General features: G+C 37.9%; 1 protein-coding gene across 4 annotated transcripts in view; it reads left to right on the top strand.

The window, feature by feature from the left end:
• The window catches only part of ATG5 (autophagy related 5), a 137,609-nt gene that overhangs the window by 32,760 nt on the left and 78,711 nt on the right, over positions 1–26,138 (top strand). For all 4 annotated transcript variants that reach the window (XM_033234736.1, XM_033234734.1, XM_033234735.1 and 1 more), the window contains 2 exons: positions 142–220; positions 8,523–8,685. In XM_033234736.1, the coding sequence (XP_033090627.1) occupies positions 142–220; positions 8,523–8,685 (242 nt within the window). The remainder of the gene's footprint in view (positions 1–141; positions 221–8,522; positions 8,686–26,138) is intronic.

Genomic DNA, 26,138 nt, shown 5'->3' with positions numbered 1-26,138 from the left:
TAAAAAAGAATGTAACCTTCCTGTGATTTGTGGTTAAAGAGCCTGACATTTGGTGTTAAGATATGTGTTGGAAATTTATTTTGGAGTTGTAGTTACAACTTTACATATTTATTTTCTCAAAATATACCGTTTCATTTTTAGGCATTATCCAATTGGTTTACTATTTGATCTTCTTGCATCAAGTTCAGCTCTTCCTTGGAACATCACAGTACATTTTAAGGTATAGTAAATTGCATTTCTCCTTTGTTCCATTTGTGATACATAGTAAACAGACTTTGAGTAGAATTTTCTTTTCAAGTGAAGTTATTTCTTGCTTTTCCCATGACACTCTTTTAGTTGCTAAGCTTTGGTTAGTATTTGTCTATAAGATACTTTTCAATTTTTTCCTAACTCTTGGCAGAAACACTTACACTTTTAATGTATGAACTGATTTTCTTTATTAGTGCTGAATACACTGTTTAAAATTTACAAGTTTTTGGGCCGGGCTTAGTGGCTCATGCCTGTAATCCCAGCACTTTGGGAGGCCGAGGTGAGTGGATCATTTGAGCCCAGGAGTTCAAGACCAGCCTGGGCAATGCAGTGAGACCCTGCCTCTGTAAAAAATAAAATTTATGAAAGTTTTGAAAGTTGGTGTTAATTTTTAAAAGTCAGCTAGGAACAAGAGAAATCCTGCATGTAGATGTGGATATGGAAGTACAGAGGGGACAACCTAATACTGTTGAGTAATTCTAAGGCTATTTTGATTGAATTAAGAGAAGGGTTAGGAGTTGGAATTCCAAAGATTTGATCTACCTCTGTTTTGAGAAATGTTCATTCCTGTAGTTTTTAAGACCAGACTGAATTTAGTGTGACCTAATTTTGTCTCAATAGTTTATGAAGTGCTGGTCCCTCATTTCCCTTAGCCACCTTGCTTCTGCTCTGTTCCCGACCCCCAATTCACAAACACCATTTGGTTTTTGTGATTGGAAACACTTATGTTAATTGATCATGAACAGTGATTCATTCTCAAATAGCAATGATTCCACCATGTCGGTCTCTTATATTAGTTGATCACGAACAGTGATTCATTCTCAAATAGCAATGATTTCACCATGTCGGTATCAGATACTTGAACTGGTCTCGAACTCCTGACCTCAAGTCAAGTGATCCACTTGATCTCCTATATTTTATTGGAGAGAGGCATGTAGAGTTTGAAAAAGTCATTTAGGTGTCTGAGTTTCTTTCCCGTCAGGAGTGTCCATTCATAGTTGCTGCCCAAAGGGTGTTCATTCGTTCTTCGTATGATACTTTCCCTTCCTGTTTTACTGAATTTGAGTTTGTGGGTCATTAGAGCTTATTTCCATGTGCATTTGTAATAATGTGCTTTGCACAATACCATATTATTAAACACCTTAGTTACCAAAGAACAGTACAGATGGAGCACATAGTGCTGGTATGCATGAATTTCACTCACCATGTTAAATGCAAAGCAAGGAATGCTTGCATATACAACAGTTTTTAAGTTTAGAGAGGTGTGGAGATAAAAATACTTCAGGCATATTAAGGGTAGGGGTGCTATATTGCGTAATGAGTCTTTTCTGTTACTGTTGGAAAATAATTCCAATAATTAGATTTTTTTTGTGTGTTAAAAATAAACTCTAAAATACTTTGAAATCTAGATTAAAATACATCATATTTCTCTTTTTTTTTTTTTTTTGAGACGGAGTCTCGCTCTGTCGCCCGGGCTGGAGTGCAGTGGCCGGATCTCAGCTCACTGCAAGCTCCGCCTCCCGGGTTCACGCCATTCTCCTGCCTCAGCCTCCCGAGTAGCTGGGACTACAGGCGCCCGCCACCTCGCCCGGCTAGTTTTTTGTATTTTTTAGTAGAGACGGGGTTTCACCATGTTAGCCAGGATGGTCTCGATCTTCTGACCTCGTGATCCGCCCGTCTCGGCCTCCCAAAGTGCTGGGATTACAGGCTTGAGCCACCGCGCCCGGCCATCATATTTCTCTACTCGTTTATTTATTTATTCACTCATTCATTCATTCATTCAACAAATGTGGAGATCCTTCTGTGTGTCAGTTTCCTGAAACCCTTTCAATGGATTCTTCAGGTCAAATCTGTTTTCATGATATAATAATATCAAGATGTTATTGGCCCTTCCCATTGTGTTAACATTTACACTGATATGCAAAAACAATGGTGTTTAAAACTGTGGGTGCCTTAGCACAAAGTATATGTGTATGTTCTCCCTGGGTGCTTGGCTGAGGCATGGGTTGCACATGCATAGCTGATACTCTGCAAGGTCTAGTAGAGAGTGAATGTTGTAGGGTTAAGAGTGGAACAAGATACTGAACGTCTTATGATGCTGGGAAATGTTGGATTCCAGCTCATTCAAAGTGGAGAGACATTTGGCTACATACTGAGCAGTTACCTGAGATGCCAGAAAGGCCATGATTTTGGAGTAAGGATCATACATTAGAGCAGGAGTTGGCAAATGTGGCCCACTGACTTTTTTTTGCGTGGCCTGTGATGTAAGAATAGTTTTTACATTTTTAAGTGGTTGGAAAAAAATTTTTTAAAATGTTTTGTAACATGTGAAAATTACATGAAATATAGATTTAGTGATGACCATAAATAAAGTTGCATTGAAATGCAGCCATTCATGGAAATTCATATACGTATTGTCTGTGGTTGCTTTGCGGCTATGACAGCCTAGTTGCGTATTTGCAATAGAGACTGTATGACCTGCACAGTGTTAAATATTTACTGTCTAATCCTTTACAGAAAGTTTGCCAGCCTCTATTGCCAGTCTTTAACCCTAGAGTAAGAGTTGCTCTGGACCTGCCTTTTTAGGATTAAGGAGAGCTGCCAGTAAATTAACTGCCAGCCAGAATAAAACTTAGCGTTTTAAAGGAAGACAGTATAATCTAGAATCCTTACAACATATTCACAGTGTCCACCATACAATCCACAACTACTTGACTTGCAAATAAGCAAGAAAATATGGTCCATATCAAATAAAAAAAAAAATTTACTCTCAATAGAAACTGACCTAAGAGAATCCACATCTTGGTACTACCAGAAAAATGAATTAAAACAACTGTTAAACATTCAGTAACTTAAGAGAAAAAAAATCACAAAATTGTAGAACTGTGTGGAAAAATATCTGAAATGAGGAATTTACTGCATGGGCTTAACAGCAAATTAAAGATGGCAGAAGTAAGGTTCTTTGAACTCAAAGACAGATCCACAGAAGTTACCCAGTTTGGAGAATAGAGAGATGGAAATTGATATAGAGAAAAAACAGAGCCTCTGGGATAATATCAGGCAGTCTGCATGTAATTGGAGTTCAAGGAGAGGAGAGAGAATGGGTCAGAAGAAATATTTTTAAGAAATAATGGTTACACTACTCAGTGTCAAAGCTATAATAATCAAGACTGTGTGTGGGGTGCCTACAGAATGGGAGAAAGTATTTGCAATCATATACTATCTAATAGTTTAATATACAGAATATGGAAATAACTTGAAAAGATAGAAACCCAATTAAAAATTAGTCAAAGGATTTGAATAGACATTTCTGTGAAGAAGTTATATAAATGGCCAGTAAACACATGAAAAGATGTTCAGCATAACTAGTTTTTAGGCAAAAGCAAAAACAAAAACAAAAACAAAAAACCACACAATGAGTTACCACTTCACACCCTCTAGATTGGTTATCATCAAAAAGATGATGTACAAGGCTGGATGTGGTGGCTCATGCCTTTAATCCCAGCACTTTGTGGGGATGAGGCAGCTGTATCACTTGAGCTCAGGATTTCGAGACCAGTGTGATCAACATAAGGAGAACTCATCTCTACTAAAATAATTTTTTAAAAAATAGCCTGGTGTGGTGACATGTGCCTATAGTCCCAGCTATTTGGAAGGCTGAGGTGTGAGGATCACTTGAGCCTGGGAGGAGCAGTGAGTCCTGATCGCATGTCTGCATCCCAGCCTGGGTGACAGAGTGCAACCCTGTCTCCAAAAAAAAAAAACAAAAAACGGTAACACATATAGGCTTATTAGACCCTTCGTACGTTGCTGATGAGAATGAAAATGGTGTAGCCTTTTTGGAAAGCAGTTTGGTATGTTATCAAATGATATACTTAACCATGTTACCCAGCAATTCTACTCCTAGTAATATTCCCAAGAGAACTGAATATGTAATTCTAATATGCAAAATATGGAAATAACTTGTATCCACACAAAAACTTATACATGAATGTTCATAATAGGCAAAGTGGAAATAACCCAATGTCCATCGGGTTATTTAGTAATGTTATTATAAATAATGTCCATCAGCTGATGAATAAACAAAATACTGTACGTATGCTTACAATGGACTATAATTTGGTCGTTAAAAGGAAGGAATTACTGATAATATGTTAACAACCTTGAAAATATCATGTTAAGTGAAAGAAGGCACAAATGACTGCACATTATATAATTCATTTATATTAACTGAATAAATACCTTTATGCCGATAAATCTGACAGATGGACCAATTCAATGAGAACACAAGTCGCCAAAACTGACATAAGAAATAACAGAAATGAATAGCTCTTTAATCTGCAAGTAAATTTGATTTGTACTTTTAAAAACCTCACGGAGTAAAACACCTTGCACAGATAGTTTCATTGGAGAAGTCTATAGAATACCTAAGAACTAGTCGGGTACAGTGGCATGCGCCTGTCGTCTCGGCTACTCAGAACACTGAGGCGGGAGGATCGCTTGAGCCCAGGAGTTCTGGGCTGTAGTGTGCTATGCCAATTGGGTTTCCGTACTAAGTTTGGCATCAATATGGTGACCTCCTGGGAGCAAGAGACCACCAGGTTACCTAAGGAAGGGTAAACCGGCTCAGGTCAGAAATGGAGCAGGTCAGAACTCCCCTGCTGATCAGTAGTGGGATTGCGCCTGTGAATAGCCCCTGCACTCCAGCCTGGGCAACATAGTGAGACTGTGTCTCTAAAAATAAAAATAAAATGAAATAAAATATTTAAGAAATAATATTACAAACTTTCTTACTCTTTACAAACTTTTTCCAGAAATGAGACACCAACTTGTGTTAGAGGCCAGAATAACCCTGATACTGAAACCTGTTAAAGACATTAAAAGAAAATTATAAGCCAGTGTATTTCATGATCATGGATACAAGAGCCTTCAACAAAGTACCATCAAATTGAATCTTGCAATAATTAAAAAAGACAGTACACACCATGATTGAGTTGAGTTTATCCTAGGAGTACAAAATTGATTCAACATTCAAATCTTAATGCATGTAGGCCAGGTGCAGTGGCTCCCGCCTGTAATCCCAGTACTTTGGGAGGCTGAGCCAGGAGGATTATTTGAACCCAGAAGTTCAAGACCAGCCTGGGCAACGTAAGGAGGCCTCATCTCTACAAAAAATTTTAAAATTAGCTGAGCATGGTGGTGTACACCTGTGGTTCCAGCTACTCAGGAGACTGAATTGGGAGGGTCGCTTGGGCCCCAGAGGTTGAGGCTGCAGTGAGCTGTGATTGTGCCACTGTGCTCCAGCCTGGGTGACACAGTGAGACCCTCTCAAAATAAAACATCTCAATCAATGTAAATCACAGAATAAAATAGAAAAATCAATAGATACAGACAAAGTCATTCATTGACAGAATTTAATACCCATTTGTCATCAAAACTTATAGCAAGCGTAGGAATAGAAGGGAATTTACTTGATTTGACAAAGGGTAGATACGAAAAGTATGAAAAGGCTACAGTTAAAGTCATGCTACATGATGGTTTATTGAATGTTTTACTCTAAGATGAGGAAAAAGGCAAGGATGTCTGCTCAGTGTAGGCACTTCTATAATGCATTGTATGTGTTCTTAACTTTGCTATTAAAAATTGTGCAATGAAAACCACTGGACTTACGGGGGAAAAGGTTGCTTCTGGGGAAAAGGGTTAGGGGCACAACATCCGCAAACTTACACTGACAAAAAAACAGGAACCTAGTAAAAACCATACCACAGTTTTAACAGGTAAAATGTATGAGAAATGCATACATACTACAATAAATATGGCATTTCATGTTGCAAAGACTGGAAGTTTGCTTGCAGAAATGGACATGGAAGACTTGCGCCATGACAGGTGAAGTGAAAGGAGGATTTTCTGATATCGAACAAGAAATTTTAGCACCTGATGTAGATGAATACAACTCATTACGTGAATTGAAGTAGCTGGTCCATTTTGGAGGTGTGCACATGTGTGCATTGTATGTGTTCCTAGCTGATTGGTTTAGCTGGGTGAAATTTTCTGTTCACCTAGCATTTCTTGTGAACAATATTTACATATGCAACCATAAAATTCACATTAGACTCAATTTCTTGCCTAGTAGTTGCTTTTAAACAAATGCAAAAATCTTAGTTCACAGAACATATATGAATTTACCAACAAACACATGAAAAGGCACTCAACATCTTTAGTCATCATGGAAATGTAAATTAAAACCACAAAGAGACATTTCATTACACTCACTAGAATGACTAAAATGAAAAAGATTGACAGTAGCAAGTTTAAGGATATGGAGAAACCAGAACTCATACATTGCTAGTGGGAGTGTAACATCATACATCATGTTGAAAAGTAGTGTGGCAGTTTTTAAGTAAAGTTAGAACATACACTTACTCTGTGACCCAGCATTTCTTTTTCCAGCTGTATACCCAAGAAAGATGAAGACATGTGTCTATAAAAGACTTGTGTGTTAATGTTCATAGCAGCTTTTTAAATAATAGCCAGTATCTGGAAACAATCCCAGTGTCTATTAACAAGTTTACAAGTTTTTAGATAAACAGATTGTGGTGTATTCATTAAATGGCATGCTACTCAGCAACAAAAAGGAATTAATTACTGATATGTGCAGTAACAGGAATGAATCTCAAAAATATTATGCTAAGTGAAAGATACTAAGTTACACAATACTGCAGTTCTGTTAATATGAGATTTTATTACAGGCAAAACTAATCTAGTGTTATATGTCATTATCAGTGATTTCTTGGGAAGGGAATGAGGGAACTGACTGCAAAGGGCACAGAGGAAGTTTTGTGGGTGATGGTAATGCTGTGTACTTGAGCTGACAGTTACTCATTGTCAAAACTCATTTAATTGTACTCTTGATTTCTCCATTTGACTGTATGTGAATCATAAATTTGACTTATTAAACAAGTTTATTGAGAAAGATGAAGAATGATATCTTTAGTCGCTTTCTAATTCCTGCTTTCCATCAGTGTTTCATAGTCACTCAGGAGCTTCTTTCTTTATCTTTTCATTTCATTCTTTTTATGAAAGCTCCATGACAGGGATAATTGAATTTTGCTTATGAATACAGTAACCTGAGTAGGCTATATGCTATTTTTTTTTTTGCCATTTTTACTTCTGTTTAAATGTATTAAAGGACATATAGGATAATAACTTTGTAAAATCCTGATTGAATATAATGATTATCTTAAATATTTAAGTCTTTGGAGGAAGTGATATTGTACAATGGTTAAAAGATAGGACTTGAGTCAAATTAGCCTTAAATCCTACCTCCATGACTAGCAAGCTGAATGACACTTGCGACTTTAGACATTCCCTAACTTTAATTTTTTTATCTGTAAAATAGCAATAATAATAATGTATACCTCAAGTGTTGTGAGGATTAAATAAGATAATCCATATAAAAAGTTTTAATACAGTGTCACAGTAAGTGTTCAGTAACTGTTAGCTGTTATTATCTTTTTTTCAGTGAAAAGTGCATCAGTCGTTTCATTTACATAACTCCGTGTATGTCCAATGATCATTGCTTTAGCTGCCTAAAAGAATCAGTGAAGTTACAGAATGTAAATTTAGCTATTTGACTTTAAAATCTAGTTTTTAACAGCTTTATTGAGGTCTAATTGACTTATAGTGAGCTTTACCTATTCAAAGTGAATAAGTTTATGCCACAATTTATATGTTCATTTACCTGTTGGTATTTAGATTTGTTTTCTCTTTGGGGCTGTTACAAATAAAACTATTGTGAACATTCATGTAGCAAGTCCTTATATGGACATACTACTTTCATTTCTCTTAGGTAAATGCCTAGTTGTGGAATGGCTGGGTCAGATGGTAGATGTCTGTTTACTATCCTTAAGAAACTACCAGACTTTTCCAAAGTGGTTATACTATTTGACATTTCTGTTAGTACTGTGTGAGGGCTCCATTTCACATCTTTGCCAGTACTTGGTATGGTCAGTTGAAAAGCTATTTTTCAGATTATTACCCTTTGATGCCTTTTTTCAGTTGTTATAAAACACGTAAGAATTATTTGGGAAAAGTACAAAATGGGCCAAATAGCTAAAGATTTTTAAGTTAAATTTAAAAGTATTTTGGGTTATTTCATTGCTAAGAGATAGTTTACTAGAAATATTGATAAACTGGGGGATATAGTTCTCTTTTAAGAGGTTAATTTTGTAATGCGTGTACCTGTTTTATGTGTGTATTTTTTCCTTTGATAGAGTTTTCCAGAAAAAGACCTTCTGCACTGTCCATCTAAGGATGCAATTGAAGCTCATTTTATGTCGTGTATGAAAGAAGCTGATGCTTTAAAACATAAAAGTCAAGTAATCAATGAAATGCAGAAAAAAGATCACAAGCAACTCTGGATGGGATTACAAAATGGTAAGTATAATAGTGTTTAATTTTAGAATACCACTTTATAAAATATGATACAGCCATAACCCTGTGAGTAATTGATACATTTTAGAATTGGTGGTACAAGTTTAAATTGTAGCCTCTGTGCCCAGATTTGCGCAGAGGCTACTTTTAGTCATCCCTTACATTCTAGTCTTTTGGTGTCCCTCTGTTCATGGATTCTCTAGCATTAGACTGATTGCTTAGCCCCTAACATATGGCATATGTCATATAAACTTGGGTTTAGCTTCTGAAGGAAATGCCATTACTCTAGGGATGTGGTCTTTGATTTCTCAGGCGTGACCTTTCTGTGGTCACAATGGAAAATTCTGGGTGCGTACAAAGATACCTCCACATGTGTGGGGATTGAACTCCAACCTCTGCTTTCTCAGGACAGTAGACTTGTTTTGTGTTTCAATTCCCTTTCTCCTTGCTGTGGTTTAGAAAATACTCCCAAGGAAAAAGCTAAGTGGAATGTGGTGGTCATCTCTGTATCCCTCATGTTTTGGAGAATTTAAATAACTCTGTGATCTTGCCTGCATTGATCACCCTCTAGTGTTTTCAAACAGTTGTTTTATGTACAGATAGTCCTCCCTTTACATGGTTCCAGTGTGCATGAATTTCAGTTACCATGGTTTAGTTAAGTAACACTAGGTCCTCAACTGTATGGTTCAAATTTCAATTACTGTGGTATATTGACTGCAGGTAATTACATAAAATGCAAACTTTGTTGCTAGTTTAGTCCAGGAATCATTACATAACAACAGATGAGCTTATGATCAGTGATAAATTATGTCACTTCTTTCCATGTCTGTCAGTGATTGGCCTCTCTATGTCTATTATTCATTTCACCCACAGATAGCAAAGCACATAGTTGTGGTTGCCTCCTTGTCTCCAGCAATAAGCCCATGTAACATTTTATAAAAATCGATAATTGAAAAAGGGAATTGGCCAAGAGAGATGTAAATCCAACAAAGAAACAAACTGATAATGTTGGAAATGAAATTTGAATAGAAAGAAAGGAGGTTATGGAAGCAATAACTGACTTTGGAAATGCTGACATGGCTGCCCTGCAAGAGACTAGATTATGCAGCCAGGGGAACTTATTGAGGAACTTATATGCAGTAAAGGTGAGCTTACTGGCATGAATAAGGAAAGTAGTTGTGACAAAAGGATGAAGATGTCCCAAAGGAAGTGATGCTATAAAAAACTTCTTATTAAAAGAACTCTCAGATATTTTATGACGTTGAAATACAAATAATAAAATGTTAGAAGTTGATTAAAATGTAGAAAAAATGACTTCAATTCATCAAGACATGGGAAGGATGCTTGCCCATAAGTTATATGTTGAGAAAGCAAGCACTCTTCAAACTATAAGTTCTTAAGTTTTTACAAAGAAATAAAATACTTTTGGCTCAGTGTGGTGGCTCATGCCTGTAATCCCAGCATTCTTTAGGAGGCCCAACTGGGCGGATCATTTGAGGCTAGGAGTTGGAGACCAGCCTGGGCAACATAGCAAGACCTCATCACTACAAAAAAATTTTAAAATTAGCCAGGGCATGCTGGCATGTGCCCGCAGTCCTAGGCAGGCTGAGGCAGGAGGATTGCTTGAGCCCAAGGAGTTCAAGGTTACAGTGAGCCATGATTGTGCCACCACACTCCACCCTGAGTGACAGAGTGAGACCCTGTCTCTAAAAAAAAAAAATAAAATTTAAAAATAAAAGAGTTCTCAATGTTTCTAATGTGTTAAATTATAATGTACTAAATAAATATTAGGATTTCTTTTAACTTTTTATTTTTCAGTATACATTTATTGTGGTGTTTTGTTTTGTTTTGTTGAGACTAAGTTTCACTCGGTTACCCAGGCTGGAGTACAGTGGTGCAATTGCAGCTCACTGCATCCTCCGCCTCCCAGGTTCAAGCAATTTTCATGTCTCAGCCTTCTGAGTAGCTAGGATTACAAGCATGTACCAACATGCACAGCTGGTTTTGTATTTTTAGTAGAAACAGAGTTTTGCCATGTTGGCCAGGCTGGTCTCGAATTCCGGGCCTCAAGTGATCTGCCCACTTTGGCCTCCCAGAGTGCTGGGATTATAGGCATGAGCTACTGTGCTCAGCCTCTAGTGTACATTTATAATCAACAGTAAGAGTTTTTAATGTTTTGACAAAATTTTTTAAAGATTGTGGAACAATCGTAATTGTCCTCATTAGTTATGAAGATCACTTTGCTTAGTTTCAACTTGCATGATTACTTCTCCAGTCCCATCCTACCATGCAGAGTGAGGGCATGTCCTGTAATTCCTCTATCTTCAACAGTGTTTTTGGCCAGGGAGTTAGTCCAGTAGATGTTCTTTCATGGCGATGACTAGAATAAAACAGAAGAAAACCTTCACCTGCCATAATTTTTTAAAAATGTGATCTAGTTTTGACTTTTGGACTATGCTATTACCACATCGAATGGGTGTTTGTCGGTATTTAGTATTCGTTAAACTTTCATTATACAAAATTTAGGGCATTTCTGTAGTATCAAGAGCAAGTAAGGCATGTATTTTATGACAATGTATACTGTAAATTATATTTTTTCATTTCTCTTTCTTTGTTTTAAATTTTTTAGATTTGACCTAGGTTACATGGAGTCACTCCTTAGTTTCGTATTTATACATCTGGCATTTCTCAACTAGATTATAAGCTTTGCAAAGTTAGGCACTAGGCCTCTTACCACATTTTTATTACTGAGTTCACAAACTCTTTTTTTTTTTTTTTTGAGACGGAGTCTCACTCTGTCGCCCAGGCTGGAGTGCAGTGGCCGGATCTCAGCTCACTGCAAGCTCCGCCTCCCGGGTTTACGCCATTCTCCTGCCTCAGCCTCCCGAGTAGCTGGGACTACAGGCGCCCGCCACCTCGCCCGGCTAGTTTTCTGTATTTTTTAGTAGAGACGGGGTTTCACCGTGTTAGCCAGGATGGTCTCGATCTCCTGACCTCGTGATCCGCCCGTCTCGGCCTCCCAAAGTGCTGGGATTACAGGCTTGAGCCACCGCGCCCGGCCCACAAACTCTTATTAAATGATTAAAATAATTTACACCTCCGTAAGAAGGTGTACTGCCTTGTTTCTTGCTGGTGATTTGAAGATTAAATGATATTTTAGGAGACTTGTAAATAAGAAGATAGCCTAAATAGAAGAAGATGAGGATCATGTAAAGAAAGAAGGATTTGAATTAGCTTCACAATTGAAGTTAATAATTTAATTAGACAGTTAAGTGGATGTTCTTAAAGTCTATTGTGAATGGCTGAGTCTGCTAAAAAGAACTCGGGGGTTCAGCAGAGGATTCTAAAAATGATTTGAATGTTTTATTTGCGGCTTTGGAAGATTGGGTATAGAGGATAATGATTAAGTGTTAGAAGAACAAAGGCCTGGTTTTTAGTCTCAGGTCTTAGTAGTCCTTAGATCAAGTCAACTCCTTTGAGCTTCAGTTTCTTAATCTATAAAACAAGAGTATATCTGTTAGGTTTGCTTCATTGATATCTATAGAGGCCTTATGAAACATCAGTACAGTTTATGTGAAAGTATTTGAAAGGGAGTAAAGCGGTCTTGATGAAAAAAGAGTTAGTGAGAAGTCACTTTTAGATTCCGGGACAGGGTTGGCAAATATGGTCATGGGCCAGCCACCTGTTTTTGTAAATAAAGATTTACTGGAACCCATCCACACTCATTCACTTATGTATTGTCGGTGGCTACTTTCGGTAGCAGAGTTAAATAATTATGAGAACATACTTATTATCTGGCCTTTTAAGAAAATGCTTGTCAGTCCATAAAAGGTTGGTTGACCAAGCTACAGCTCATGTTTATCTTTCACCTGAAGTCTGACTCAAAATGTTACACATTCAGAACTGAGTGTAACATAATGTAGCTGACTTACTCTAATAACTGCATTTATTACAATTTTTTTAGGCATAAAATTACTTTTTTTCTATTTCTGCCGGGGTCATATTGTTTCTTGAGTACATGACTGTTGTAAAGTTTCCTTTATTAAATTTTATTAATTTTAAAGCTATGTTTGATTAAATCCAACTTAAAATGATGTTTGGTTAAAATATACTTTATTCCATTTTGTTTTTTGTTATACATTATTTTTGTAGCTATTATGTTTGGTTTTATTTGTGATGGTTATGATTAAGCTTACACTGCTATAATTGAGCTAACATGCCTCTCCTAAGACTTTGAGTAGTCTTGTGAGAGATCTCCACAGCAAAGTCTAATGAGAGGTATGCTGTGGATACTGGAGTCCTTGGTACTGTATTTTCTGTTTATTCAGAATGAGAATATTCATTTCGGAAATCTTTAGCTCAGTAAATGTTGCTTGTAGAAAATATATTTTGGAGTAAAATGCTGAATGTTAATTAACATAAATGGATAAATGGTAGATATTTTCTATTCTGTTTCTTTTATCAGGAATACTTTTTCCCCTTTCACTCCTAATCATGTTTTAATGCTCATCTCAGTTGTCACTTTCTGTAAGAAGCTTTCCTTTTATTGTTTTAGTCAACAGACATTTATTGAGCACCTAATGTGTATCTGACATTATGCTAGCAGCTAGTGATCATCCAGCACTGATGGGACAAACATGGCTCCTGGCTTCACAGAGCTTTATAGAGAAGTGGAGGCAGAGCTGTTAATGCTTTCAGCTGTCATGACTTTTTGTCCATTTATGCAATTTTTTCTCTTGTATTTTGTCACACTCTGGTATAGTTATATGGTTTATGTATTTTGCTGGCATATCAATTAGCCTAGTTGGGGTATGTCTTACATTTTTGTATCCCCAGCACCTACTGTGTGGTCTTTGGCAAGTGTAGAGAAACTATATATTAACTGCATGATTTCTTTATTTTATTCCTTTCTAATACTAACAGAAAATGATATTAACAATTTTTCATGAATCGTTTCCTATTAAAATAAACTAAAGGAAGTGTCTTGTTTGAATTTATTTATGGAATTGGATTTTATGTAGCGTTTTTTTCTCCAAAAGAAGTTTTTATTAATTTGTGAAGTTAGAGATATTAAACCTTTCTGTTAGTGCAGTTGTCAATTTCTCAATATTGTGACATAACAGATGGCACGTTTATTTCATTTAGAACTGCACCTGTAGATTATAACAGCTAAACAACAATTTAAACAGTTTTTGAATACTTTCAAATGCTAATTTTAATTTCTCAGAACTCTGTGAAAGAGAAATAAGAAAAGCTTATGAAACCAAGAAAACTCATTTAGGACATACTGTGCCTTTCAGTGTTTTTTTATGAGTTTTCATTTTATGTATAAAAATGTTTAACCTCTCTGTGAAATAAGGTTAACAGCCACAAGAAAGAAAAGAAAGTAGCATTTTTATTTATGACCAGTTGTTACTACAAGTGCAGGCTATTATCTATTTAATATCAAGTTGTTTTTCTTATAAGCCAGTGATTTGAGGAAATCTATAAAAAATATTTTTGCCGTAACTTAGTTTCTTGCTTTTCGGAGTATACAATCTAAAAAAGGTTGGGAGGGTTGGCATTAGATACATTCTGTAAACTTGCAAATAAAGGCAGGGTTTAACTGCTAATATGTTAAAAGTGTACACTGTTTCTAAAATTTGGTTAGGCTTTTTCAGCTAATTAATATTTTAGACATTAATTATTTGCTAGTGTGCCATTTTAACTTAAAACTGGTTTCTAAGAGGAGATGGTGATTAGCTAATGGTAATTTTATAGCAAGTCACAACATTTGGAAAATACTTTTGTTTGGTAGGTAACATAAAAGTTAAATCCGGTGGTTCCAGCTCTTTGGAGGTTTGTGTGATAGAGACAGGTGGGTTGTCATTGCATTGCCTTGTTTTTACTACTTCTGCTTATAGTAGAGTAAGTATCGGGCTGAAAATCTGTTGTTCTGAGATGGAACACCAGACCTGATCTATTTACTTACTGCTGTGTCTTTTATCAGTTGTATGATCATGGCAGGTCACTTTTCTCTCTAAGCTGGACTTTTCTTTTTCTTTTCTTTTCTACCCCTTCTCCAACTCCCTTCCCTCCCCCTAGATGATGTCTGTAAAGCTGGAGTTTTATTACAAATACGAAGGTGGTAATACCTCATAAGACTCGGATTCAAGGATTTTAAAGCAACAGTCACATGCACTTTAATTCTGATGATAGATGTTTTCAGTTCATTTCAAAAGAACTTCTGGATGAATAATTGTTATTGTTCTCCCATCCCCCTCCTTCTCAGACTTCTTTTTAAGCAGGACTTACTAGATAGAAGGAAATAGATAACTTTCTAGAAGTAACTGTGGTAACAGAAAAACTACTAAAACAGAAACAAGAGTTTTTAGACTTAATGCAGCTACTGCCTGTCTGTGTATCTATGTTGAGTCTTTAGTTTCTATGATTTTTGTTACAGTGTCAGATTCTGTTCTAGTTGTAGGTGGTATAAAAGTAGATTCCTAAGTAGAACTGTAGGAGGCATAACTACTCTTCCTTGAACCTTTTTTCTCATTGGAGGATTGATATTAGATAAGCTTCCTTTTTTACAGTCTTTAGCAAAATTCAGATTTTTATCAGTTTTTGGCACACTGAGATTACATTGTGTAAATAAGAGCAAAGAAAATAGTAGAATGAATCTCTATCAGTCACTCAGCCTCATCTGTTACCAGTATATGGCCAGTCTTGTTTCATCTATTATTTTTCATTCCTTGTCTATGTGAGTTTTTGGAAATTTTTGTTCTTTCTTCCGTTGCCACAAATATTTCTCACAGATTTTATAGTCTTGTGTTTAATCAAGTCTTGGCAGCAACATTCATTGTCTTTGATCTTCATGGCTGCAAATTCAATCTTCATTATGGGAGAATCATGCCCGGACGGTGGTAGTGTGGATTAGCTAGCCAATATAAGAACCTACTATGTGCCAGCCTCTGTGCTAAGCACAGGGGACACTGGGTAAATATGACAGGCACGATTCCTTCCCTCTGAATGTATAGGGTAGCAGAGGAGCCAGGCATTAAACAGATCGCTTTTATGTAATTGTTACATTTATAACTGAAGTTGTACAGGAAGGAGGAAGGGCCAGAGAGAGTGGTGTGGTGGTGGTGAAAGTTGTTTCAGGCTGAAGGAATGATCTGGGCTAGGCTCATAAGCAAAGAGCCTACTAAGTTCTGAGAGCTGACTAGAATGTGATGATCAAGATTGAGAGTGGTAAGGTGGAAGTCAGGCAGAGACCCTGCCTATTCAGGGCTTTATAGGCCATTTTAACAGTATTGAACTTAATCCCTGGCGGGAGGAACAGAGAGTGGGATGGTAGGAGACCAGTGAAACATTTTAAGCAGACTTATAGCAGAATCAGATTTCCCTTTTTAAGACATCCCTTTGACTGCAGTATGGTTAATGAATTAGAAAGAAGCAAATGGGAATTGAAAAGGACCAAGTGGGAGTCTATACCAGTGGTCAAATCAGAGATGGTGATAGGTGTTATGTGTCCTATGATGATGAGTGCCATGAGAGAAAAAGCAAAGGAAGATGAGAAAGGACTTTGTTGGGAAAGGGCATTGTTATTTTAAATACGAGGGTCAGGGAAGTCCTCACTGATTGGATGACATTAAATGAAGACCTGAAGCAGTTTAGGAGATCATGCATATTTATCTGGGATTAAAAACTTCCTAGGCAGTGTGAACAGCAAGAGCAAACACACTGAAGTGGGAATATTCTAGACACTTCCAGATAACTAATCCTATGCATAGCTTTTAAAGGTGTAGATAAACACAGGTTTATCTTCGAGGATACCCTTCTCTATTGCCCACTTTTTTTTTTTTTTTAAAGCATTCTGTATAGCAAAAATGGCACTTGTCTATATCTGGTTCTTTTCATAAGCCTTGTGGGACACAAAGCATGTTTTTGGCCGTTGGTTTTATGCTGTTTGCAGTTAGCAATTATCATGTCTTGAATAAACCTCATTGGCTATGATACTACCACTACACAAAGCTTCATTTATACTGTTTTGAAAGCAGTAAAGTGCTGAGAATATTGACCAATTAGAATTGGACCTGTTTACATTAAGGTGATTAGGGAAGACCTCTGATTATTTTTTCACAGTCTGGTGGCTAGAGAGTCCAAGACGAAGATGCCTGCAATTTCATTGTGTGACGAGGGCCTACTTCCTGATTCATAGCTATCTTCTCTTTGTGTCCTCACAGAGTAAAACAGAGCAAGAGTTTTCTCTGGGGTCTGTTTTCTAAAGACAGTAATTCCATTTATGAGGACTCCACCCTTATGACCTAATCAGCTCCCAAAGGCCCCACCACCTTATCGATCATGTTGGAGGTTAGGGTTTCAACATGAATTATAGGGGGATGTAAACATTCAGTCCACAATGGGTATGTTTTGAGAAGTTAAAAGAAGATAAACATGTCTTAGGTGTAGTGACTGAGGAGGAAGTGTGGCCCGAGATGAGTTTGGAGAGATGAGAAAGAACCAAATTACCTAAGGCCTGTAGGCCAAGGAAAACAATTTGGATTTTAAGCCATTGGAAGACTTTTAAGCAGGGGAGTGATGAGATATAGAATATGATATAAGAGCTGTTCAATGTAGAATGGAATAGGAGTCAAGAATGAAAGTGGCTCTAGTAAAATAATGCATTGTATTACAATATTATTTATCTTGAAAAAAAAGAATATGGTGATATTTAGGGTGATGATGGGAGATATGGAGAAAAGTCAGTAAATTTGGGGTTTTAGAGGTAGATTGGCAGAGCCTGTTGTTAGGCTGGATGTAGAGGATGGGTTAAAAACAAGGAAAGAATTATTCCTGGGTTATGATTTGGGCAGCTGCATGGAGAGTGGTGCTTTATACTGAGATATGAAATATTAGATAGAGAATGAGATGGGAAGTAAAGCCTGTTTGAGAGGCCACCTTGGAGGCCAGAAGTTTGAGATGTCTAATGAGGCATTCATGTAGAGATATACTGAATTAGATTTTGCTAAAATTAAATATTGTGAGTGTGGGACAGCAGATGGAGAATGCAGAATAGAATAGAATCTAGTGCCACAGCTTCTAGTTTCATACTGTGTTTACTTTCCCAATTAGTATGGGAATTTTAGCTTCAAGAATATGGCAGTGAATGTGTCACAGTGATACAAAGCAATGAAATATGGAGCCACCTCATTTATGTTTGCTTTTTTTGTACATACAGCTGAGCTAATTAGGTCATTTTTGTTATTATAATTATTTGCCTGTAGTACGTTTTGCAGGAAGGTGAATTATTCCAACCTGAAACTCTGTGTGTGGTGTTTAAGAATCTACAACTTCATGAGAAAGTTGCTTAAAGCAAATTTGTAACTTCTTTGAGCATTCAATTAAGTTTTACTACAGAACAAACAAGCATTTTACTATATATTATGTGTTTTAAATCAATCTATTGGTGTTCTTTCTGTAATTAAAAATAATGGTGAGATTTTTAGAGTTCATGTATATGCATTTTAATATAAAGCAGTAAAAAATTTGCTAAGCTTCTGGAGAAAGATTGCTCCTGAAATTACATGATTTTAATGAATAAATTAATTTTGTAATAATTTGGATTATAGCCTCCTACAGTGCTTTGAGTAGACTTGGCAGTGAGTATCATGGATAATAAAACTTGGTGAAACATTTAGGCAGTTATTTTGCAGTGCACCACAGATTATACTAACATTGTTGGAGAGAGTGAGTCCCTTAGTAACAGTGGATTGTCATGATAAAGAATACATTTTTGTGTATGAGATTCAGTTGATAAATGTATAAATCCGTATGGCTAGGTCGATACTTCAGTTTATACTCTGATTAGTAATCAAATATTTTTAGTGACACTTTATAAGAATACAAAGGCTTAATTTTATGTACTTTTAAAATAAAATTTCAAATCATCTAGAGTAAAATGACCATCATATCTTTTATTTTATATTTGGTCTGCTTTAATGAATTTTTAAAAATATGTTCCTTCTAACATTCTGTCTTTTTTTAATATATAAGTAAAGTTTGGGAAGGTACAAAAAATTTTTTCCTTATGAATGTTGATACACTGTGTAGAGGAAATTCAGACATTCATCTCTCTGATCCATGATTCTCATTCTTGGAGTCATGACCTATCATTACTATTTGAATTTATGATTCCTCTTTTCTCTTAAAAAACTTATACCATATACACCCACATATATACATACACACTAGTATTTATAGACAAACTTATTTTTCAAGTGTTTTTTTGTTGTTTTGAAGCTGCTTTTTTTTTTTTTTTTTGAGATGGAGTCTTGCTCTGTTGCCAGGCTAGTGTGCAGTGGCACGATCTCATTTCACTGCTACCTCCACCTCTCAGGTTCAAGCGATTCTTCTGCCTCAGCCTTCTGAGTAGCTAGGTCTATAGGTGCGTGCCACCACGGCTGGCTAATTTTTGTATTTTTACTAGAGATGGGGTTTCACCATCTTGGCCAGGATGGTCTTGATCTCCTTACCTCATGATCCTCCATCTCAGCTTCCCAAAGTGCTGGGATTGCAGTGTGAGCCACCATGCCTGTCCCCACCACCCGTTTTTTATTTTTTAAGAGAAGTGTCATCATGTTGCCCAGGCTGGTCTCAACCTCCTGGAGTCAAGTGATCCTTCCATCTCGGCCTCCCAAAGTGCTGAGATAATAGGCATGAGCCACCGCACCAGGCCTGTTTTGAAACCTTTTAAGAACTTTATGATTCTCTTTAAGAGAATAGAAAACTTTTATTTTATTTTACTTTAAGTTCTGGGATACATGTGCAGAAGGTGCAGGTTTGTTACATAGGTATACATGTGCCATGGTGGTTTGCTGCACCTAGCAACCTGTCATCCATGTTTTAAGCCTCCCACACTTTAGGTATTTGTCCTAATGTTCTTCCTCTGCTTGCCCCTGACCCACCTACAGGCCCTAGTGTGTGATGTTCCCCTCCCTGTGTCCCATGTGTTCTTATTGTTCACACTCAGCTCCCACTAATGAGTGAGAACATGCGGTATTTGGTTTTCTGTTCCTGTGTTAGTTTGCTGAGGATAATGGCTTCTAGCTTCATTCATGTCTCTTCAAAGGATGCAGAATCATTCTTTTTTTATGGCTGCATAGTATTCCATGGTATATATGTGCCACATTTTCTTTATCCAGTCTAACATTGATGGGCATTTGGGTTGGTTCCAAGTCTTTGCTATTGTAAATAGTGCTGCAGTAAACATACGTTTGCATGTGTCTTTATAGTAGAATGATTTATAATCCTTTGGGTATATATTCAGTAATGGGATTGCTGGGTCAAATGGTATTTCTGGCTCTAGATTCTTGAGGAATTGCCACACTGTCTTCCACAATGGTTGAACTAATTTACACTCACACCAACAGTGTAAAAGTGTTCCTAATTCTCCACAACCTTGCCAGCATCTGTTGTTTCCTGACTTTTTAATAATTGCCATTCTAACGGTGTAAGATAGTATCTCATTATGGTTTTGATTTGCATTTCTCTAATGATCAGTGATGATGAGCTTTTTTTCATATGTCTGTTTGCCACATAAATGTCTTCTTTTGACAAATGTCTGCTCATATCCTTCACCCACTTTTTGATGGGGTTGTTTTTTTTTCTGGTAAATTTGTTTAAGTTCCTTGTAGATTCTAGATATTGGACCTTTGTCTGATGGGTAGATTGCAAAAATTTTCTCCCATTCTGTAGGCTGCCTGTTCACTCTGATGATAGTTTCTTTTGCTGTGCAGAAGCTCTTTAGTTTGATTAGATCCTATTTGTCAATTTTGGCTTTTGTTGCTATTGCTTTTGGTGTTTTAGTCATGAAGTCTTTTCTCATGCCTATGTCCTGAATGGTATTACCTAGGTTTTCTTCTAGGGTTTTTATAGTTTTGGATTTGACATTTAAGTCTTTAGCCCATCTTGAGTTAATTTTTGTATAAGGTGTAAGGAATGGGTCCAGTTCCTGTTTTCTGCATCTGGCTAGCCAGTTTTCCCAGAACCATTAATTAAATACGAAATCCTTTCCCCATTGCTTGTTTTTGTCTGGTTTGTCGAAGATCAGATGGTTGTAGATGTGTGGTGTTATTTCTGAGGTCTCTGTTCTGTTCCATTGGTCTATATATCTGTTTTGGTACCAGTACCATACTGTTTTGGTTACTGTAGCCTTGTAGTGTAGTTTGAAGTCAGGTAGTGTGATGCCTCCAGCTTCGTTCTTTTTGCTTAGGATTGTCTTGGCTATATGGGCTCTTTTTTCGTTCCATATGAAATTTAAAGTAGTTTTTTTGTAATTCTGTGGAGAAAGTCAGTGGTAGCTTGATAGGAATAGTGTTGAATCTATAAATTACTTTGGGCAGTATGGCCATTTTCATGATATTGATTCTTCCTATCCATGAGCATGGAATGTTTTTCCATTTGTTTGTGTTCTCTCTTATTTCATTGAGCAGTGGTTTATAGTTCTCCTTGAAGAGGTCCTTCACGTCCCTTGTAAGTTGGATTCCTAGGTATTTCATTGTCTTTGTAGCAGTTGTGAATGGGAGTTCACTCATGATTTGTCTCTCTGCTTGTCTGTTTGCGGTGTATAGGAATGCTTTTGATTTTTGCAAATAGATTTTGTATCCAGAGACTTTGCTGAAGTTGCTTATCAGCTTAAGGAATTTTTGGGCTGAGACGATGGGGTTTTCTAAATATACAATCATGTCATATGTAAACAGAGACAATTTGACTTCCTATTTGAATACCCTTTATTTTTTCTCTTGCCTGATTGCCCTGGCCAGAACTTCCAATACTATGTTGAATAGGAGTGGTGAGAGAGAGCATACTTGTCTTGTGGCAGTTTTCAAAGGGAATGCTTCCAGCTTTTGCCCATTCAGTACGATATTGACTATGGGTTTGTTATAAATAGCTCTTATTATTTTGAGATATGTTCCATCAATACCTAGCTTATTGAAAGTTTTTAGCATGAAGGGATGTTGAACTTTATTAAAGGCCTTTTCTGCATCTATTGAGAGAATCGTGTGGTTTTTGTCATTGGTTCTGTTTATGTGATGGATTACGTTTATTGATATGCATGTGTTGAATCAGCCTTGCATCCCAGGGATGAAGCCGACATGATCGTGGTGGATAAGCTTTTTGATGTGCTGCTGGATTCGGTTTGCTGGTATTTTCTTGAGGATTTTTGTGTCGATGTTCATCAGGAATTATTGGCCTGAAATTTTCTTTTTTTGTTTTGTCTCTGCCAGGTTTTGGTATCATAAAATGATTTAGGGCCCCATAAAATGAGTTAGGGAGGAGTCCTTCTTTTTCTATTGTTTGGAATAGTCTCAGAAGGAATGGTACGGGTTCCTCTTTATACCTCTGGTAGAATTCGGCTGTGAATCCGTCTAGTCCTGGGCTTTTTTTGGTTGGTAGGCTACTAATTACTGCCTCAATTTCAGAACTAGTTATTGTTCTATTCAGGGATTCAACTTCTTCTGGTTTGGTCTTGGGAGGGTGTATGTGTCCAGGAATTTATCCATTTGTTCTAGAATTTCTAGCTTATTTGCATAGAGGTGTTTATAATATTCTCTGATGGTGGTTTGTATTTTTATGAGATCAGTGGTGATGTCCCCTTTATCATTTTTTATTGTGTCTATTTGATTCTTCTCTCTTTTCTTCTTTATTAGTCTAGCTAGTGCTCTATTTTGTTAATCTTCAAAAAACCAGCTCCTGGATTCATTGTTTTTTTTTTTTTTTTTTGAGGGTTTTTCGTGTCTCTATCTCCTTCAGTTCTGCTCTGATGTTAATTATTCTTCTGCTAGCTTTTGAATTTGTTTCCTCTTGCTTCTCTGATTCTTTTGATTGTGATGTTAGGGTGTCGATTTTAGATCTTTCCAGCTGTCTGATGTGGGCATTTAGTGCTATAAATTTCCCTGTTGATACTGCTTTAGGTGTGTCCCAGAGATTCTGGTACATTGTCTCTTTTTTCTCATTGTTTTCAAAGCACTTACTGATTTCTGCCTTCATTTTGTTATTTACCCAGTAGTCATTCAGGAGCAGGTTGTTCAGGTTCCGTGTAGTTGTGTGGTTTTGAGTGAGTTTCTTAATCCTGAGTTCCAGTTTGATTGCACTGTGGTCTTAGAGACTGTTTATTATGATTTCCATTATTTTGCATTTGCAGAGGAGTGCTTTACTTCCCAATTATGTGGTTGATGTTAGGATATGCGTGCTATGTGGTGCTGAGAAGAATGTGTATTCTGTTGATTTGGGATGGAGAGTTCTGTAGATGTCTATTAGGTCTGCTTGGTTCAGAACTGAGTTCAAGTCCTGAATATCCTTGTTAATTTTCTGTCTCGTTGATCTGTTTAATATTGATAGTGGGCGTTAAAATCCCCCACTATTACTGTGTGGGAGTTCAAGTCTCTTTGTAGGTCTCGAAGAACTTGTTTTGTGAATCTGGGTGTTCCTGTATTGGGTGCACATATATTTAGGATAGCTAGCTCCTCTTGTTGCATTGATCCCTTTGCCATTATGTAATGGCCTTCTTTGTCTTTTTTGATCTTTGTTTGTTTAAAGTCTGTTTATCAGAGACTAGGATTGCAACCCCTGCTTTTTTTTGCTTTCCATTAGCTTGGTAAATATTCCTCCATCTCTTTATTTTGAACCTATGTGTGTCTTTGCTCGTGAGATGGGTCTCCTGAATACAGGACACTGATGGGTCTTGATGGTTTATCCAATTTGCCAGTCTGTGTCTTTTAATTGGGACATTTATCCCATTTACATTTAAGGTTAATATTGTTATGTGTGAATTTGATCCTGCCATCACAATGCTAGCTGGTTATTTTGCTCATTAGTTGATGCAGTTTTTTCGTAGTGTTGTTGGTCTTTATATTTTGTTGTGTTTTTTGCAGGGGCTGTAACTAGTTTTTCCTTTCCATATTTAGTGCTTCCTTCAGGAGCTCTTGTAAGGCAGGCCTGGTGATGACAAAATCCCTTAGCATTTGCTTGTCTCGAAAGGATTTTCTTTCTCCTTCTCTTGTGAAGCTTAGTTTGGCTGGGTATGAAATTCTGGGTTGAAAATTCTTTTCTTTAAGAATGGTGAATATATTGGCCCCCACTGTCTTCTGTCATGTAGGGTTTCCGCAGAGAGATCCGCTGTTAGTCTGATGGGCTTCCCCTTGTAGGAAACCTAACCTTTCTCTCTGGCTGCTCTTAACATTTTTTCATTCATTTCAGCCTCGGAGAATCTGACGATTATGTGTCTTGGGGTTGCTCTTCTTTAGGAGTATCTTAGTGTTGTTCTCTGTATTTCCTGAATTTGAATGTTGGCCTGTCTTGCTAGGTGGGGGAAGTTCTCCTGGATAATACCCTGAAGTGTGTTTTCCAACTGATCAATTTGGCTATTGATACTTGTATATGCTTCACGAAGTTCTTGTGCTGTTTTTCAGCTCCATCAGGTCATTTATGTTCCTCCGAAAACCGGTTATTCTAGTTAGCATTTCCTGTAACCTTTTATCAAGGTTCTTAGCTTCCTTGCATTGGGTTAGAACATGCTTCTTTAGCTCAGAGGAGTTTGTTATTACCCACCTTCTGAAGCCTTCTTCTGTCAATTCATCAACCTCATTCTCCATCCAGTTTTGTGCCCTTGCTGGAGAGGAGTTGCAATAATTTGAAGAAGAGGCATTCTGGTTTTTTAAATTTTCAGCATTTTTGCTGTTTTTGTTTTTTTTTTTTCCATCTTCGTGGATTTATCTACCTTTGATCTTGGAGGCTAATGACCTTTGGATTAGGTTTTTTTGTGGGGGTCCTTTATATTGATGTTGCTTTCTGTTTGTTAGTTTTTCTTCTAACAGTAGGGCCCCTCTTCTGCAGGTCTGCTGGAGTTTGCTGGAAGTCCACTCCAGACCCTGTTCACCTGGGTATCACCAGTGGAGGCTGTAGAACAGCAAAGATTGCTGCCTGCTACTTCCTCTGGAAGCTCCCTCCCAGAGGGGCACCCGCCTGATACCAGCTGGAGCTCTCTTGTATGAGGTGTCTATTGACCCCTGTTGGGAGGTCTCTCCCAGTCAGGAGGCACGGGGATCAGAGACCCACTTGAGGCAGTCTGTTCTTAGCAGAACTGGTGTGCTGTGCTGGGAGAATCCCTCTTGTTAGGATCAGCTGCTCTGTTCAGAGTCGGCAGGCAGGAATGATTAAATCCACTGAAGCTGCGCCCACAGCCGCTCGTCCCCCGGGTGCTGTGTCCCAGGGAGATCGGGGTTTTGTCTGTAAGCCCCTGACTGGGACTGTTACCTTTCCTTCAGAGATGCCCTGCCCAATGAGGAGGAATCTAGGGAAGCACTCTGCCACAGCCACTTTGCTGGACTGTGGTGAATTGCGCTCAGTCCAGACCTCCCAGACTCCTTAGCACTGTCAGGGGAAAACCGCCTACTAAAGTCTCAGTAATGGCAGATGCCCCTCCCCCCATCAAGCTCGATCATCCCAGGTCAACTTCAGACTGCTGTGCTGGCAGTGAGAATTTCAAGCCAGTAGTTCTTAGCTTGCTGGGCTCCATAGGAGTGGGACCTGCTGAGCGAGACCACTTGGCTCCCTGGCTTTGGCCCCCTTTCCAGGGGAGTGAATGGTTCTGTCTTGCTGGGGTTCCAGGAGCCACTGAAGTGTGAAAAAGACTCCTGCAGCTAGCTTGGTGTCTGCCCAAATGGCTGCCCAGTTTTGTGCTTGAAACCCAGGGCCCTGGTGGTGTAGGCTACACGAGGGAATCTCCTGATCTGCAGATTGCAGAAACCGTGGGAGAACTGTAGTAACCCAGCCGGGTAGCATAGTACCTCACGGCTTCCCTTGGCTTGGGGAGGGAGGCTCCCCGGCTTCTCGCACATCCTGGGTGAAGGAATGCCCCACCCTGCTTCTGGTCGCCCTCCATGGGTTGGATCCACTGCCTAACCAGTCCCAAGAAGATGACCTGAATATTTCAGCTGGAAATACAGAAATCGCCCGCCGCCTTCTACGTTGGTCTCACTGGGAGCTGCAGACCGGAGCTGTTCCTATTCAACCATCTTGTCAACTCGAGAATGGAAAACTTTTTAAGAACTTTATGATTTTCTTTAAGAGAATGGAAAACTTTAGATGTACTTACTTTTCTAATCCTTTTTTGTTTTGTCCATTAGCTTCTTATCACCTTTCTCTAGATCAGTGTTTCCCAAAGTATGCCAAAAGCATTAGCGTTACTTGGGAACTGATTAGAAATGTACCCTAGGCCAGTCAGGTGCAGTGGCTCATGCCGGTAATCCCAGCACTTTGGGAGGCCGAGGTGGGTGGATCACAAAGTCAGGAGTTCAAGACCAGCCTGACCAACATGGTGAAACCCCGTCTCTACTAAAAATATAAAAATTAGGCATGGTGCACGCCTCTAATCCCAGCTACTCAGGAGGCTGAGGCAGGAGAATCACTTG

The sequence above is a fragment of the Trachypithecus francoisi genome, unplaced genomic scaffold, assembly GCF_009764315.1.
Source record: "Trachypithecus francoisi isolate TF-2019V2 unplaced genomic scaffold, Tfra_2.0 Lachesis_group15, whole genome shotgun sequence".
Taxonomy (NCBI): domain Eukaryota; kingdom Metazoa; phylum Chordata; class Mammalia; order Primates; family Cercopithecidae; genus Trachypithecus; species Trachypithecus francoisi.
The sequence above is the reverse complement of the archived record's forward strand: the minus strand, read 5'-3'. Positions and strand labels throughout refer to the sequence as shown.